At 45.9% G+C, this 14,474-nt stretch overlaps 1 protein-coding gene and 1 pseudogene across 3 annotated transcripts in view; one reads left to right on the top strand and one right to left on the bottom strand.

Moving 5' to 3' along the window:
- AP2B1 (adaptor related protein complex 2 subunit beta 1) overlaps nt 1-8,697 on the top strand; it is a 129,059-nt gene extending 120,362 nt beyond the window's left edge. For all 3 annotated transcript variants that reach the window (XM_047832225.1, XM_047832227.1, XM_047832226.1), the window contains one exon: nt 6,315-8,697. In XM_047832225.1, coding sequence (XP_047688181.1) covers nt 6,315-6,389 — 75 coding nt within the window. In that variant the 3' untranslated portion in view covers nt 6,390-8,697. The remainder of the gene's footprint in view (nt 1-6,314) is intronic.
- LOC125151806 (60S ribosomal protein L26-like) lies at nt 2,180-4,121 on the bottom strand (annotated as a pseudogene).
- Nucleotides 8,698-14,474: the final 5,777 nt, after the last annotated feature.

The following is a 14,474-nucleotide window of genomic DNA, read 5'->3' on the forward strand; positions in this document are numbered from 1 at the left end:
AGGGCTGTTTACATAGCTCATTTCAAGAACCTTCTTTCCTGCCCTTGGAGTTCATGACTTAAGACTATCAGAGTCATAGACACATGAGCCTTATAAGCCTTTGTTTTCACAGCACCGTGTGTCCTGAAATGCCCCCTGAGAAAGGTGAGGCGAAACTGGGGCACACCTTTGGAAGACTGCAAGGGGACTTTAGTTTGGAAAACTCCTTTGGTTCCATAACTGGACTAAAATTAAAATTCTGGCAGTATTTTTAGAGCAAGAGTGATTGCCTTGAACAACAAAGACTGACCCCTCAGGCACTGGACATTGTTTGCTGTTATGACATGTGGTCTCCCAACAGGATGCTGCTTGTCATCTGCATTTTGTAAAAGGAAAGCTCCTGGGATGGGGAAAATATCTTAATCTTATGTTGTCTTTGAGGTTTCTGTAGGCTGTTTTGAAGGAAGGGACAGGAAAGTGACAGAAGAGAATATGGTTCAATACTGAAGAAGTTGAATAGGAGATTAAGAGGCCATTTTAGCCACTGAGTGAGAAAAGTCTGTGACTGCACTCCTTAATTTTAACAGCCAAGTCTGTTTTCATTAGCATACATCAAGGGAATAGCACCACCCGGAACTGAGAATTCTTGTGTTTTCCCTACTAGTTCCCTCCTTTGAAGCAGCTGGAAGCACACGTGTGTTACTGTCTGTGTGTGTGTGTGTGTGTGTGCACGCGCGTGCATGCACGCACGCATGCACACCTCAGTTCTATCAAGCTAGATTTTTGTGAGTGGGAAACTTCAGGCTTCCTCCATGAACTAGACACTCCTTCCACCCACCTTCTCCTCCACCAGTCTCATCTTTTTTGGAAAGAAACTACCCCATCGTTTACTTTGAGTTCCCTAAGAAAGGAAAAAACCCTTCTGTGCTGTTGCTGAAAGGGCAGGTCTAAACTGTCGAATCGGGTCTTGTAAAATAACTCTATTTTCTTCCTTAGAAATGTGCTCTTAAGAGAGGGGCGCCTGGGTGGCTCAGTTGGTTAAGCGTCTGACTTGATTTCAGCTCAGGTCATGATCTCCTGGTTCGTGGGATTAAGTCCCACATGGGGCTGTGTGCTGACATTGCAGAGCCTGCTTGGGATTCTGTCTCTTCCCGTCTCTGTCTGCCCCTCCCCTGCTCTCACTCAGTCTCTCAAAACAAATAACTAACCATTGAAAAATAATAATGTGCTCAGAGAGAGAGTGTGTGTTTTGTTTATCTATTTTATTGTGTACAGGCTTTCATCTCAGCTATGTTAAAGAAGCGTGGTTACTCCTTGTTTGCAGATAAGGAAACCAAAGTTAAGAGTGTTTATCAACTTGTCCAATGTAATTTGTTGGTAGTTGTGTTATGCTTAGAATTCAGGTTATATCTTGACTCTTACACCATCTTCACTGTGAGGATAGTGAGAATTTGGAGAAGGACCTCTTAATGTCACTGTCTTAAACATTGCTTGTTTAAAATTTTCTAACTTTTTTATTTTGAAATAAGTTGAGACTGACAAACTGTGAAAACGGTACCGGGTTCCCACATGTCTTTCACCCAGTTTTCCCTATTGGTAACATCTTATATGCCCATAGTACATTCTCAAATAGGTTATTGATATTGGTACAATACTATTAACTAAACTTAGCCCTTGCTCAGATTTCACCAGGTCATACATTATTCTGTTACTGTTGATGGGGGTGGTTGGCAAGTGTACAGCACTGTGCACTCTTACTACATGTGTGTAGATTGGTATAGTCATCACCACAGGCAGGACATCGAACTGTTGCGTCACTGCAAAGAAGTTCCGTTCTTGCTCTCCCTTTATAGCCAGATTCTCATCCAGCCCTGTGCCCTGGCAACCACTGATGTTCTCTCCATTACTGTAATTTTGTCATTTTGAGAGTGTACTATAAATTTAAATTCTTAAAATATGAAATCTTTTGACGTTTTTGTTTGTTTGTTTGTTTGTTTGTTTTGCTTTTCGGTTAGCATAATACCCTTGACATTCATCCAGGTTGTTAATGTGTAACAGTAGTTTGTTCGTTATGACTGAGTAGTAGTCCACCATATGGATGTACCACTGCTTATCCATTCACCTGTTGAAGGACATTTCCTCCCCTATTTTTTCATTTTAACAGTTTTTATTTAAAGTCATATATAAGATTATTTTATTCCTACATCTTCCCAATTATTTCTTTTTTATATTTGCCCTTTTCCTTTCCTACTTGCAAGATTTGGCTTTATGTTCAAGGATCTTCTTGCAGTCTTTGCAGTTTTAGTCTAGTAATAACCACCTTGCCAGGCTGGATGCCCACATGGACAGTTGTGCCTTTCGCCCTCTCTCGCTGTACTCGTTCAGTGTAGATGACGTATTTCTTCCTGTAAACCTGGACTACGTTGCCAATTTGCTGACCTCTGTAGTGCCCTCGCACAACCTGTACTTACTTCCTCATCCTTTTGGATGGGTGTGGATCGAACATTGTACTTCTGTCTCAGCTGTTTGGAAAGAGGGGAAGACAAAATCTTCCTGCAAATGCGGGAGGGTGCATTGACATGCCTTTTACGGTTCTTCCTCTGGTCAGAAGTCACAAAGGGATTGAACTTCGTTTAGGCCACTGGAGCTTCAGCAGTGGCCACAGAAGGGAAGAGCCTCCTATATATATTTTTTAATTTTTAAGATACAGATTTATGTGTGGTTGTAAGAAATAATCCAGTGGGATTTTGTCCTCATTGTGCCTTTTTATAGCCACACCCACCTCCCTTCTTTCCTTGTATTTATAAATGGTAAATTTGTTTATACTTCCTTGCCCTCTTTCCTGTTTTCCATCCATCTGGTGTCTAGGTTCCTTCTGCCCACAGAACAATCCAAATTTTCCATCACAACATGTGACACAGACCTAATCCATTCCCCTAAATGGTGCTGCAGACTTCAAAGTCCCTGGGGTCTGTTTTCTTCCTTCCATCACCCTAACATCTATTACACTATTGATCTGTCTCAGCAAGGTATTAAGGAGGAAGAAAATCTGGTTGAGCCAGTACTAATGCTAGAGGACCGGTGGTCCCTAAGCCTCCTAAGAGGTGGATAAATCACTCCCTCCCCCTACCCCTTACTGTATTTCATTAGGAAAGATGTTTATCCTGTAAGGATGAGGCCCTGTCACTCTAAGCAGCTACATCTTATCAGGAAAGGTAACTTGTCCCTGGTGAAAAAGTATGTGTTCCAGACTGTAAACCAGAAGTAGATGCGTTAAATCCTTGGCTTACTTAGGCATAAGAGGCGATTCTTCTTCCCTCAGTGGGTCTGGATGTGTGACATTCCAGAGTGGTTGGTAGTAAAGATGTGTCACATAAGTAGGCCAGCAGTTCAAAAGTTAAAACCCTGGTAAGGTCTCTTTTCCCTTAGTAACCATGCAAAACAAGACCCAGAGTCGCACCTTTATTTTATAAGTCAAATTATTTGGTTTTATTAATTGTTTTTTTTATGTATGTTTCCCTTGTACTTCATCCTGTACTTCAGGATTTAGGAAAATCTTTTTTTTTTTTTTTTTTTTTTTTTAATTCATTCTAGCTTGTCTTAGTTGGAAAGCAAAAGATAAGTTTAAGCCTAAACCTGACCCTTTGTTAGAGGTTGGCATGGTTTGGAGAGGGGAGTATGATATAAGGAGAGAAAGATTGATTCTTCCTCATCCAACCCCCTCTGCAAAGAGCAGCTGAAACTTAGAGTCCAGGCCTGATCTGTCCATGACTACTCCCCTCTCCCCAGTGCTAGCTTGGCAGATCGGGCTTTTGTAGAGGAAGGCAACATTTCCTTACCAGTCATCAACAACAACAACAAAAAAAGAGTCTCCAAATGGTACATCTTACAAAGGTGTGGAAAAAATATTTTGGGGGAGAGGAACCACCCCTCTGTAGTCTGAGAGTTAACTCCCTTAGGCTGGTCGTCCTCTTTTTAGCTTCCTCTCCTCCTCTTCTGAACCCACATACTTTCCCACGAGAATTTTCCACGACACTGGCAGTGGAGAGGCTGTGGAGGAGGAGGTAGAGAATTGCCTCTATAGTCAGGGAAATGCCTAGAGCTGCAACTTTGACCAAAGTAGGGAGCTGTTTTCTATGCATAATGACATTCTTAAATTAGTCGGGGTTGTTTTTTGGTTTTTGGTTGTTTTTTGTTTTTGTTTTTGTTTTTACATTTGTCAGAATTGCCTTCCTGATTAATGTCAAACAGCAACTTTGAAAGTGCCTTAGAGACCGAATATTAAAGCTGTAAATAAATAGAGCCTCTTTTGATGTTCTTTTGTTTGGCTGGTTTTGGGGTTTTACCTTTTTTTTTTTTTTTTTTTTTTTAAAGTAATCTCTGTGCCCAAGGTGGGCCTCAAACTCACAACCCTGAGATCAAGGTGCTGACTGAGTCAGCCAGGTGCCCTGGTTTTTGCATTTTTTTAATTTGCATTTTTAAACTTTTGAGGATGTACGTTTTTTTCAAGAAATTCAGGGTTGCAACAACATGGATGGAACTAGAGTGTATTAGCCTGAGCAAAATAAGTCGGAGAAAGACAAATACTATCTGATTTCACTCACATATGAAATTTAAGAAACAAAACAGGTGAACCTAGGGGAAGGGAAGGAAAAATAAGATAAAAACAGAGAGGGAGGCAAACCATAAGAGACTTGTAAATACAGAGAACAAACAGGGTTGCTGGAGGGGAGGTGGATGGGGGATGATGGGTTGACTGGGTGATGGGCATTAAGGAGGGCACTTGTTGGGATGAGCATTGGGTGTTATATGTAAGTGATGAATCACTGGACTCTACTCCTGAAACTAATACTACACTGTATGTCAACTAACTTGAGTTTAAATTAAAAAAAAAAACAAAAAGAAATTCAGGGTTGACCAATATCTTCCTGATATTTTTGCTAAATATATTGTCACCTTTTGTACTGTGTGAAATTGCCCAGTGTCTCTGAGAATAAAGAGGTAAAGGAATGTAAAATCTCATAGTGCTATATGATTAAAGACAGGTTTTGCTTACATACCCTAATAGATGAAAACAATGGTGTCGGTAATGCAAAAAGCAAATGTTCAGTTTTCTGGTTCTAAATGTAATTTGCATGCTTCTGTTATATTACTGTTAATAATATTTTGGTTACTCTGATACAGTCAAGGATTTAAAATCTGAGAGGGAGGGAGAGAGAATCTTCAGCAGGCCCCATGCTCAGCACAGAGCCCGACATGGGGCTCGATCCCATGACCTGAGCCGAAACCAACAGTCAGACGCTCAACCTACTGAGTCACCCAGATGCCTTAATCTGGGTTTAAGTTTTGTGCTTATTGACCCACAAAATGAAAATCTCAGTGTTCAACATTGAAATTGTTTTATTAAAGTTTTCGTTTTAATTTGATGATTGTGAGACTAGAAGAAGAGAAGTGGTAGACGAGTAGCATCAGGAGTGTCTTTGCCTGTTTAGGGAGGCAGCAAATGAGGAAACTGGTGCCGTAAATTGCTGTTTGGTTATACTAAGTCAGTGTCTCTTGGTGTTCACATTTGCCTTCCATAACAGTGTTTTTGCTGTTCTCGGTGTAATACAAAAAGGACTAGTACCTTGGATGTCCCTCTCTTATGCTTTTATTTTGCTTGATCGTACATCTTGAATTGGAACTGAGATAACCATCCTTGTCTGAGTGAGAAACTGGGGCAGGCAGCCAAAATGACCCCAACAAGTTAGACTTTCACCCTTCCCTTTTCATTTGGTAATAATCCCTGTGACCCTTAGCAGAGCGTTGGAGTAGCTGTTCCCCCACAGTCAGAGGTTTTGATGTTTTTAGTATGGATGATTCCTAACCTCACAGACCCACAGAGTATGTAGGTGGAAACACAGCACAAGTTGACAATGATTAAATTGAAATTTTAAAACCCACAGAACTTAACAGAACCTCTCTTGGTTTGGCCTCTCAGTGAAAGAGGCTCTTCTCTCTTTGCATCAGAAAGAGATTTCCTGGGGCGCCTGGGTGGCTCAGTCAGTTAAGCGGCCGACTTTGGCTCAGGTCATGATCTCACGGTCCGTGGGTTCGAGCCCCACGTCGGGCTCTGTGCTGAAAGCTCAGAGCCTGGAGCCTGTTTCAGATTCTGTGTCTCCCTCTCTCTGACCCTCCCCCGTTCATGCTCTGTCTCTCTCTGTCTCAAAAATAAATAAATGTTAAAAAAAAAAAATTAAAAAAAAAGAGAGAGATTTCCTTGAGCTGAGTACTGGCTACCTTTCAAGCCAATGCCAACCTCCATGCTAATCCTCTTCTCCTTTTCTTCCTAACAGCTGTCGCTGAAGTGTAGAGCTCCTGAAGTCTCTCAGTACATCTATCAGGTCTACGACAGCATTTTGAAAAACTAATAGACTGGTCCGGCGCCCTCCGGCCATCCTGTGATTGGTGCAAGCCAAGAACTCTTAACTGGAAGAAATTGTATTGCCGTGTAGAATCTGAACCCAAACACACTGAGGCCACCCACCAAGGTAGTGACTAGTCTAACCTGTGCTAACATTAGGGCACAACCTGTTGGATAGTTGTAGCTTCCTGTGAACATTTGTAACCACTGCTTCGATCACTTCCCTCCTCTTGCCACTCGCCGCCGCTATCTGTCCTTACTTGTGAGCTTCTCCATAGTGTGCCAGTGGCTGGCATTTTTGAGTGTAGTTTGATATTTTGTAATTGAGAGCTCATTTCAAAAGCAGAAAAAGACAAAAAATATTAAAGCAAGGAAAAGTGTCACTGAAACATAAACTGCACTTTATTGTTTTATATTTTTGTACATATGAGAAATGGAGGGCATAGTGTACCTGGTAGAAAGTGTTAAAACACCTGACTGCCATTAACCACACAGTCCTGGAGGAAGAAATGCAGTTATTTGCACCCCCTGTTAGGGCTTCTCTTATCTGTGGCAACCTTGCCCCTGCTCATTTGGGTTTTCACTTTCTTCTCTCTCCAAAGTCCCTCCCTTTATGATTCCCCCCCCCCGCCCCCCCACACTCCTTATTATCATCTCATCTGATTGCTCTGCAGTTGGGAATGGTGGTCTTCCTTGAATGGTGTTTCAGGGTGTGGGAAATAGGGCCTGTTGGCACTAAAGCTGAGAGACGTTAGAGCGTCCTACATTCCTTTCCCTCGATCTAACCCGTTAACACTGATCAAGGAATTTGAGTAGAGATGGGGATCAGGAACCAAACTGTGCTTCCCCCTCTCCCTGCCCTGGATTTAATTTAATTCTCAGCTCCAATTCAGATCTAAAATCCTAGTTTTAGAGTTGAAACAGACTTTAAATAATAACTTATCCAACCCTGTTTTTCCTAAAATGGAAAAAGACAAAGATGTAGACTGCCTGAGGCCTTTTAGCTGTTGAGTCGCAGAGCGGGAGGACTGGGTCTCCTAAATCCCCATCAGTGTTGTTGGAGACTGCAAGAGCCGCTCGCTCATTTTTCTTTCCTCAACGCCTTTCTCTTACCTTTCCTGTCCTGCTTCTTCGTGGCTCTTCTCCTACTCCATGCTGATTTTGGCCCTCCATTCACTGGCATCAGGTGGCAGCAGAGTGTCTCTTCAGTTACCGGAAGGTAAATCCAGATGCCAGAATGAGAGGGTAGCTGAGTGTTCCCACACGTGCTCCTAGAGCCACAGTTCTTGAGGCCAGCAGGGTGGGTGCAGAGATGAAGTGAGCTTAGAGAGGTCGTGGACTCACTCTGTCCTTTAACAGTCTGATCTGCCCTTTACTTATGTTAATTAGGCCCCACAGGCAGTTGACACCACCTCAGAGGGTCAGTCAGTTCTTGTCATCTCTCCCAAGACTGGGAGATATGAAATCCCCTAACACGTTGGGCGTGTTTTGTCCAAGAGTGCTTTGTGCCCAAAGCACCAACTCTTTAGCTGTGTTCACACTATTACATCTGTGGGCACTTGTCACACTGCCTGGTGCCCAGTGCTCAGGGTGCGGGAACAAGACCGCTCTTCTCCGATGCCCTGTTCAAGTCAGAGGCACTTTGGGGCCCAAAGGCCTCATGTTGAACTCAGACCTCAGAGTGAGTCCAAGGGGAGAAATCCTAGAAAACAGCAGAAACTACCCTACAGCCCTGTCATGTCTGAAGTGACCCTGATTCATACGAGGTACAAAGCTTTGGGGGGGTGGGTCCCCCAAAGCAATTTCCTAAACCTTGAGACTCTCCAAGAGAAGAATTACTGGGGTCGGGGGCCCTTGTCCTGCACTCACCACCCAAGGCACGTGGAGGATAGGAAGTAGCACAGGGGACGTATGTGGGAGGTGGGTAGGTTGGCTGTGTGTCAGGTGGAAAAGCAGGTCGATTAGTTTCCTTGTTGGGAGATCATGGAGTCGGATGGACACAGGCAGTGAAGAAGGTTCACACTACAAATACCAAGTTCTTATCTCAGAGCAAACCGTGGTTGCACAGGGAAATGTACGTGTCAGCTAAATAGACAGCACACAGTTTTATACCAGAGTATGTCCCTCTGCCTCTGAAACGAGGCTTCTCTCACCTTCCCCGGCAGTGGTGGGTAACAGCTGCTGTTCTCAGCTCACCTGACTGAGCCAATCCCGGAATCCTTCGCTCCTTGGGGAGGCTGCCTCCTGTCGCAGCCCCGAGCGTTCAGGGAGGGATCCTGCTCCGTGGAAGAGGACCTCTCTCCTGAAGAGACAGACTGTCGCCTCCACTGCAGCTTCCCTTTTGGCCCGTGTCAAGCTCGGCTGAATCGGGGAAACGGAGTGGAGCTTGCCCTCCATTCTCCTCTCCTCTGCCTCCGTATGTCTTTGTAACATCAGCTGGTATCCTACAGAGGGCAGGGAAGCACACACACACCCAGAACTCTTGCTGGTCAGAGATTCCCTGAGTGTCTGTCCTCGCCCGAGCCTGTTTCGTGTGTCTGTGTTGTGGAGAGCAGTTGGGAGTGGGAGGGGAAATGTTGCCCTAAGAATGCTTATCATTCTTTGGTTATTGGGATCTGTTCTTGGGGAGGGTGGGGGTGGGGGGAAGCTTGACCTTGTGTCTTCGTCAATAAACTCATTTACACAAAATGAAGTTTGTGGTGTGGACTTTGTTCCCAGAACCGACCCTCTAGGATGCAACACTGCTGGCCAGGAGAGGGATGGAGCACTAATAAGCATACTGTTAGAACTTTTCTTTTGGCTGCCTAACCGTCCCAGGGATTTAGCCAGATGAAATTAAGACTACGTAAGGAAGAAGCCTGTATCTCACGGAGGCTCCTGTTAACCAAGCCCCCTGTCACCACCAGCACCATGGGCAGGAAGTGCTCACAGGAGCTAGTCTGTATCCCCTGGCAGGTTCTCTGCTAGGGCCCCAGGCAGATGGTCCCAGGGACAGCCAGACAGCCAGCCAAGGCACAGGGGCAGAAGCGGCACAGCAGAGCTACTCACCAGCTTCCTGTCACCCAGGACGACTCATCTCGATGTATAAGCGCCGCTGGGACCCTGAACTCAGGGCCGGCGTGTTCCCAAGTGAAAAGAATTCATGCTTCAAAGCAAGCTTCCCCAGGAGTTCAAGTCCAGTCACGGGCATTTGCGTCGCAGGGAGCACAAGACCCAGGTGTTGTCAAGATAGAGGCCCTAGATCGTGATGAGCAACAACCTCTGAAGTCTTCTAACCTGAAGCTCAGTAAAGAGGCTGAGGGATCCAGCGCCAAGGTGCCCTGAGCCTGTCACCACTAGAGCGAATGTAGAGAAGCTGCTTAGCACTTAGGCATTGGGACTTGGATGTCCCAACTCCATGAGTGAACTGCCTTTGGCAGCCAGCAACTTTTGGGTTGTCACCTTGTTGCTGGCTTGCAGTTAGCCCAAGCTGTAACAGGAATAACACTTGGGAAGCAGTGGGGTCAGGATGGTCTTTGTTGATGTTCAAGGCCAAAGAAATGAAGAGGGATGGGCTATGCTGAGATCTATCTGGATTTACCAACTAAGAATGATACCAGGTTGGGCAAAGAAAATCTTTAGGGCAGAGGGTTTCAACTCTTCGCCCCCGCCCCCGCCAAAACTCTATTTTTAAGTAATCTCTCTACCCAACATGGGGCTCGAACCCACAACCCTGAGACCAAGAGTTGCATGCTGCACCGACTGAGCAAGCCAGGTGTCCCCAGAGGCTCTCAAGTCTGGTGTGCACATTGACACCACGTCATGATTCTGCTCAGCCAGGCTGGCGTGCGGCCCTGGGGAAATCTGCATTTTTAAAGGACTCCAGTGTTTCTAATGTGCAGCTCCAGAAAGACACACCTGTTTGTCTACTTTTAAAGGGATACAGGTGGCAAACGGTAAAGCACTGGGACGGCAGTGGGGGGAGGGGGGGAGTCGGTAATCAGGGAAACAGGTGAAGGGGATTAAGAGGTGCAAACTTCAGGTTTATAAAAAGCCATGAGGACGAACCGCATAGGGCGTTGTAGTCGATAACGTAAAAAATTTGCATGGTAGCTACACATACTGTGGTGTCATCTCATAATGTATGTAATTGCAAAATCACTGTGTTGTACACCTGAAACAAATATGTTGCATGTCAGCTATACTTCAGTTTTATTTATTTATTTATTTTTAATGTTTATTTATTTTTGAGACAGAGACAGAGCATGAACAGGGGAGGGTCAGAGAGAGGGAGACAGAATTTGAAACAGGCTCCAGGCTCTGAGCTGTCAGCACAGAGCCCGACGCGGGGCTCAAACTCACGGACCACAAGATCATGACCTGAGCCGAAGTTGGCCGCTTAACCAACTGAGCCACCCAGGCGCCCCTATACTTCAGTTTTTAAAAATAAGAGAAAAGTGAAGTTGCCAAATAAAATGCCAGTTACCCGGAATCATACTGGGAAAAAAAAAATTGTAAAGTACTTTCATGCAGATGACACCTGCCTACCCCATGAACCTGGCATTATCCCCATTTTTCAGGTGAGGTGCGACAGAGAGTGGAACAGTTCCACTGAAAGTTCTGTAATAGGCCCTCCAGCCCCTCTACACTCAGCCACCAGGCCAATGGCCGGCCTTGCTAAAACCCCAAGCTACCAGGATATGGAACAATAAGCAGGGCTTGCCGGCCCCAGACTTTGACCTTCGATCGTACCATCCTTCTCAGCCTCCAGAATGGCAACTAGGAAATTCTGAGATATCAGGTACATTGTTTCTGAAGCTAAGAAACAGTTGAGGACTCCCAGAATTGAGTCTTCCTACTCCCACCTCATGCATTGATGCTTTTTCTGCTTTTGCTTGGACCCAGATTTCTTTTCCCCGCCACCCCCAGCTCCAGGAGGCAAGAGCCTGTTTATTTTAATACCTGGTGTGGCACTTGGGAAAGATCACACCTCCCCCGTTGTTACCCATTTCTATCTCCTGAGCACTAATCCTAGAATCCCAACCAGCCCCCAGACATGTTATTAGCAACAAGGATGTTTCTTGAAAAGTTTCCGAGTTGGCTGCAAACTTACCATCTCAGTTTTCTCATTTAGCTTTTGCCCTGCCATTCTTGATGCTGCCAACAAGGGGAAGGCTGATTTGGGGGTTGATAGGACGCAGATGGACTTAATCTCCAGAAGAATTGCTTTGAAACGGGACTGTCCCAGCACTCTGGGACCGAGAGAACGGCTCAGGAAACAGGACTGCCCCTGCACTCTGGGACCCAGAGAACGGCTCAGGGCCTTCTCCCACTATATGGGTATTAGAGGAGAATGTTCAAATCCAGCCTTGGGCTTCCCCTCCCTTGTTTCATTCACTTTCCACTTAAGGTCTTAGGCTCCAGGGTCTGGCCAAACAGCCTCTGAAAGCTCAGTGGGGGTTTCAGCTTTGATGGAGGGTTTGGGGGCCTGTGGACTAGGCAGCTCCAAGTCTCTGTTTTTTTGTCCCCCTCGGGTGCCTGGGCCTCAGATGCTGCAAGTGGACCCACGCATCTGCTCCCCCAGAGTCTGTGCTTGCGTCTCAGGTGACCCCACAGGAGGCCCAAGGTCAGACCCAAGGACAGAGCCTCTCAAATTTTTTCACCAAGGTAACTGTAATGATAGAGGGGAGTGAGCAGGCCTCTACAGTGTAAGAAGTTCTTAGCCCAAAGTGACTCTCAATAAACTGAAATGACGTAGGGGCACCCGGGTGGTTCAGTCAATTAAGCGTCCAACTCTTGGTTATGACTCAAGTCACGACCTCATGGTTCGATTCATGGGTTCGAGCCCCGCATAAGTCTCCCCGCTGACAGCATGGAGCCTGCTCAGGATTCTCTCTCTCTCCCTCTCTCTCTGCCCCTCCCCACTCATGCTCTCTCTCTCAAATAAATAAACTTAAAAAAAATGACTTAGGAGAATCTTAAACGCAGGCATATTTTGCATTTTATATTAATACTATGGCTTCTTGTTTTTTATAATTAAAATGTTTTAAATGACCTACCACCGAAGGCAAGTGTGAGGCTCCATGATGGACCTTTGGCTTTGTGTTCCCCTAGTAGGAGAAGCTTCTGAGAAGCCTGGTGCCAGGTTATGAGTATGAGCACTGCACAATTTCTCTTTCTAGTCTACCTTGGGCTAAGATAGAACCAGAATGGAGGTGTTGGCCAGTAGACACAAAGCCTGAGATCTTTGGTCATAGTAAGCATTAACGATTTTGAGATACAACGCGGGGAATGGACAATGCCCCGGACAATTAAGTTAGTAAAAGTGTCACTCTAGGTGACACTGTTAGGACCCCATGGGTCAGTAAAATCTGATTTCTCCCTGGGAATTCTTCCCGAAGGAAGCCGTATCCTTCTCAACCCTGTATTTGTTTCTAGCTGCTGCCCTGGCCCTTCTCATACACCACCCCAAATCCCTAGAAGCCCACCTAGAATAAAAGGAAATGCTTTTCCAAGGTGATGTTCAACCTCCCATACGAATGGCTGTATGTCTTTTAAAAAGGCAAGAAAAGAGGGCACCTGGATGGCTCAGTCAGTTAAGTGTCTGACTTTGGCTCAGGTCATGATCTCACAGTTCGGTTCATGAGTTTGAGCTCCACATTGGGCTCTCTGCTGTCAGTGCGGAGCCGCTTCGGATCCTCTGTCTCTCTCTCTCTCAAAAATAAATAAACATTAACAAGAATGAAAAGGCAAGAAAAAATAAAGGCTACATGTTGAAACTTCCTACAGGTCAGGCACTGCTGTTAAGAACGCTACACTCTTGTAAGTCCTTTATGCTGAAAGGACAACTGATCGCATCTCCGCTGCTTTACAAATAAAGCAATAGCTGGGGCGCCTGGGTGGCTTAGTCGGTTAAGCGTCCCTTGGTTTCAACTCAGGTCATGATCTCACGGTTCATGAGTTCGAGCCTTGCATCAGGCTCTGTGCTGACAGTGAGGAGCCTGCTTGGGATTCTCCCTCTCTCCCTCAAAAATAAATAAACTTATTACAAATAACGCAATAGGATTAGGATAGTTCAAGTTACTTGCCTTCAGTTACCATCATGGTCACATAGTCAGTGGAGGGCCAGGATTTAAATCCAGATCTGTCCGATTCTGAGGCCCAGGCTCATAACCGCTACACTTTCTGTCTGGATAGAAGAGAGAGGAGGAGCAATTGGGAACATGCCCAAAATGCAGAGCCCAGAGGGAGGAGGAAACTGGCTCCATGAGGAATCTGGAACGCAGGAGTAATAAGTCTAGAAAGTCGGAGGGGGGCATGCTGGGTCCCAGGGATAAAAACACGGGTGAGCTCTCTGGGCTTCCCCTTCCTCTTCTGCCCTGCAGGCAAGTACAATGTGACTCTGGCCAGGTGGTCACTGCCCTGATTCAAGACCCTTCATTACCTTACCATCCAGCACAGGGCTAGGTCCAAATTCCTTACCCAGCAATCACCACCGCCTTTGAGACCTCACCTCAAGCCCCCTCTCTGCCTCCTCTCGCCAAGCTGCCAGCCCCCTGGGCTCCCTTCTCAAAGCTCTGTACTTGATCCCATCTTCTCTCATCTGTAGCCCTCCTCTCCCACAACCTCCTCTCACCCTGATGCCCCAAATCCATTTCTTTCAAGGCTCCTTCCTTGAAACTTGCCTCCTCTGACACCTCCACTGACTCCCCTATTTGGTCCCCTCCCTGCGCCCTCCCTCCAGAACCCTGGCTTTTCACACAGCACATAATTAGTGCTGCTGAGCCAGCTTCTCCCCCTCAGGCGGGGAGGGCCACCCAACTAGAGATCCCCATCTTCTATTCCAAATTTTGCCCTTCAGTAAGACAAGTCACTCCACCCCTCTCAGTCCCCAACTATCCCATCTGTAGAACTGACCTCAGATGGGGCACCTGGGTGGCTCAGTCAGTTAAGCAACTGACTTCAGCTCAGGTCATGATCTCACGGTTCGTGGGTTTGAGCCCCGTGTCAGGCTCTGTACCAACAGCTCAGAGCCTGGAGCCTGCTTCAGATTCTGTGTCTCCCTCTCTCTCTGTTCCTCCCCTGCTCGTTCTCTGTCTCTCAAAAATAAATA

The sequence above is a fragment of the Prionailurus viverrinus genome, chromosome E1 (assembly GCF_022837055.1).
Source record: "Prionailurus viverrinus isolate Anna chromosome E1, UM_Priviv_1.0, whole genome shotgun sequence".
NCBI lineage: Eukaryota > Metazoa > Chordata > Mammalia > Carnivora > Felidae > Prionailurus > Prionailurus viverrinus.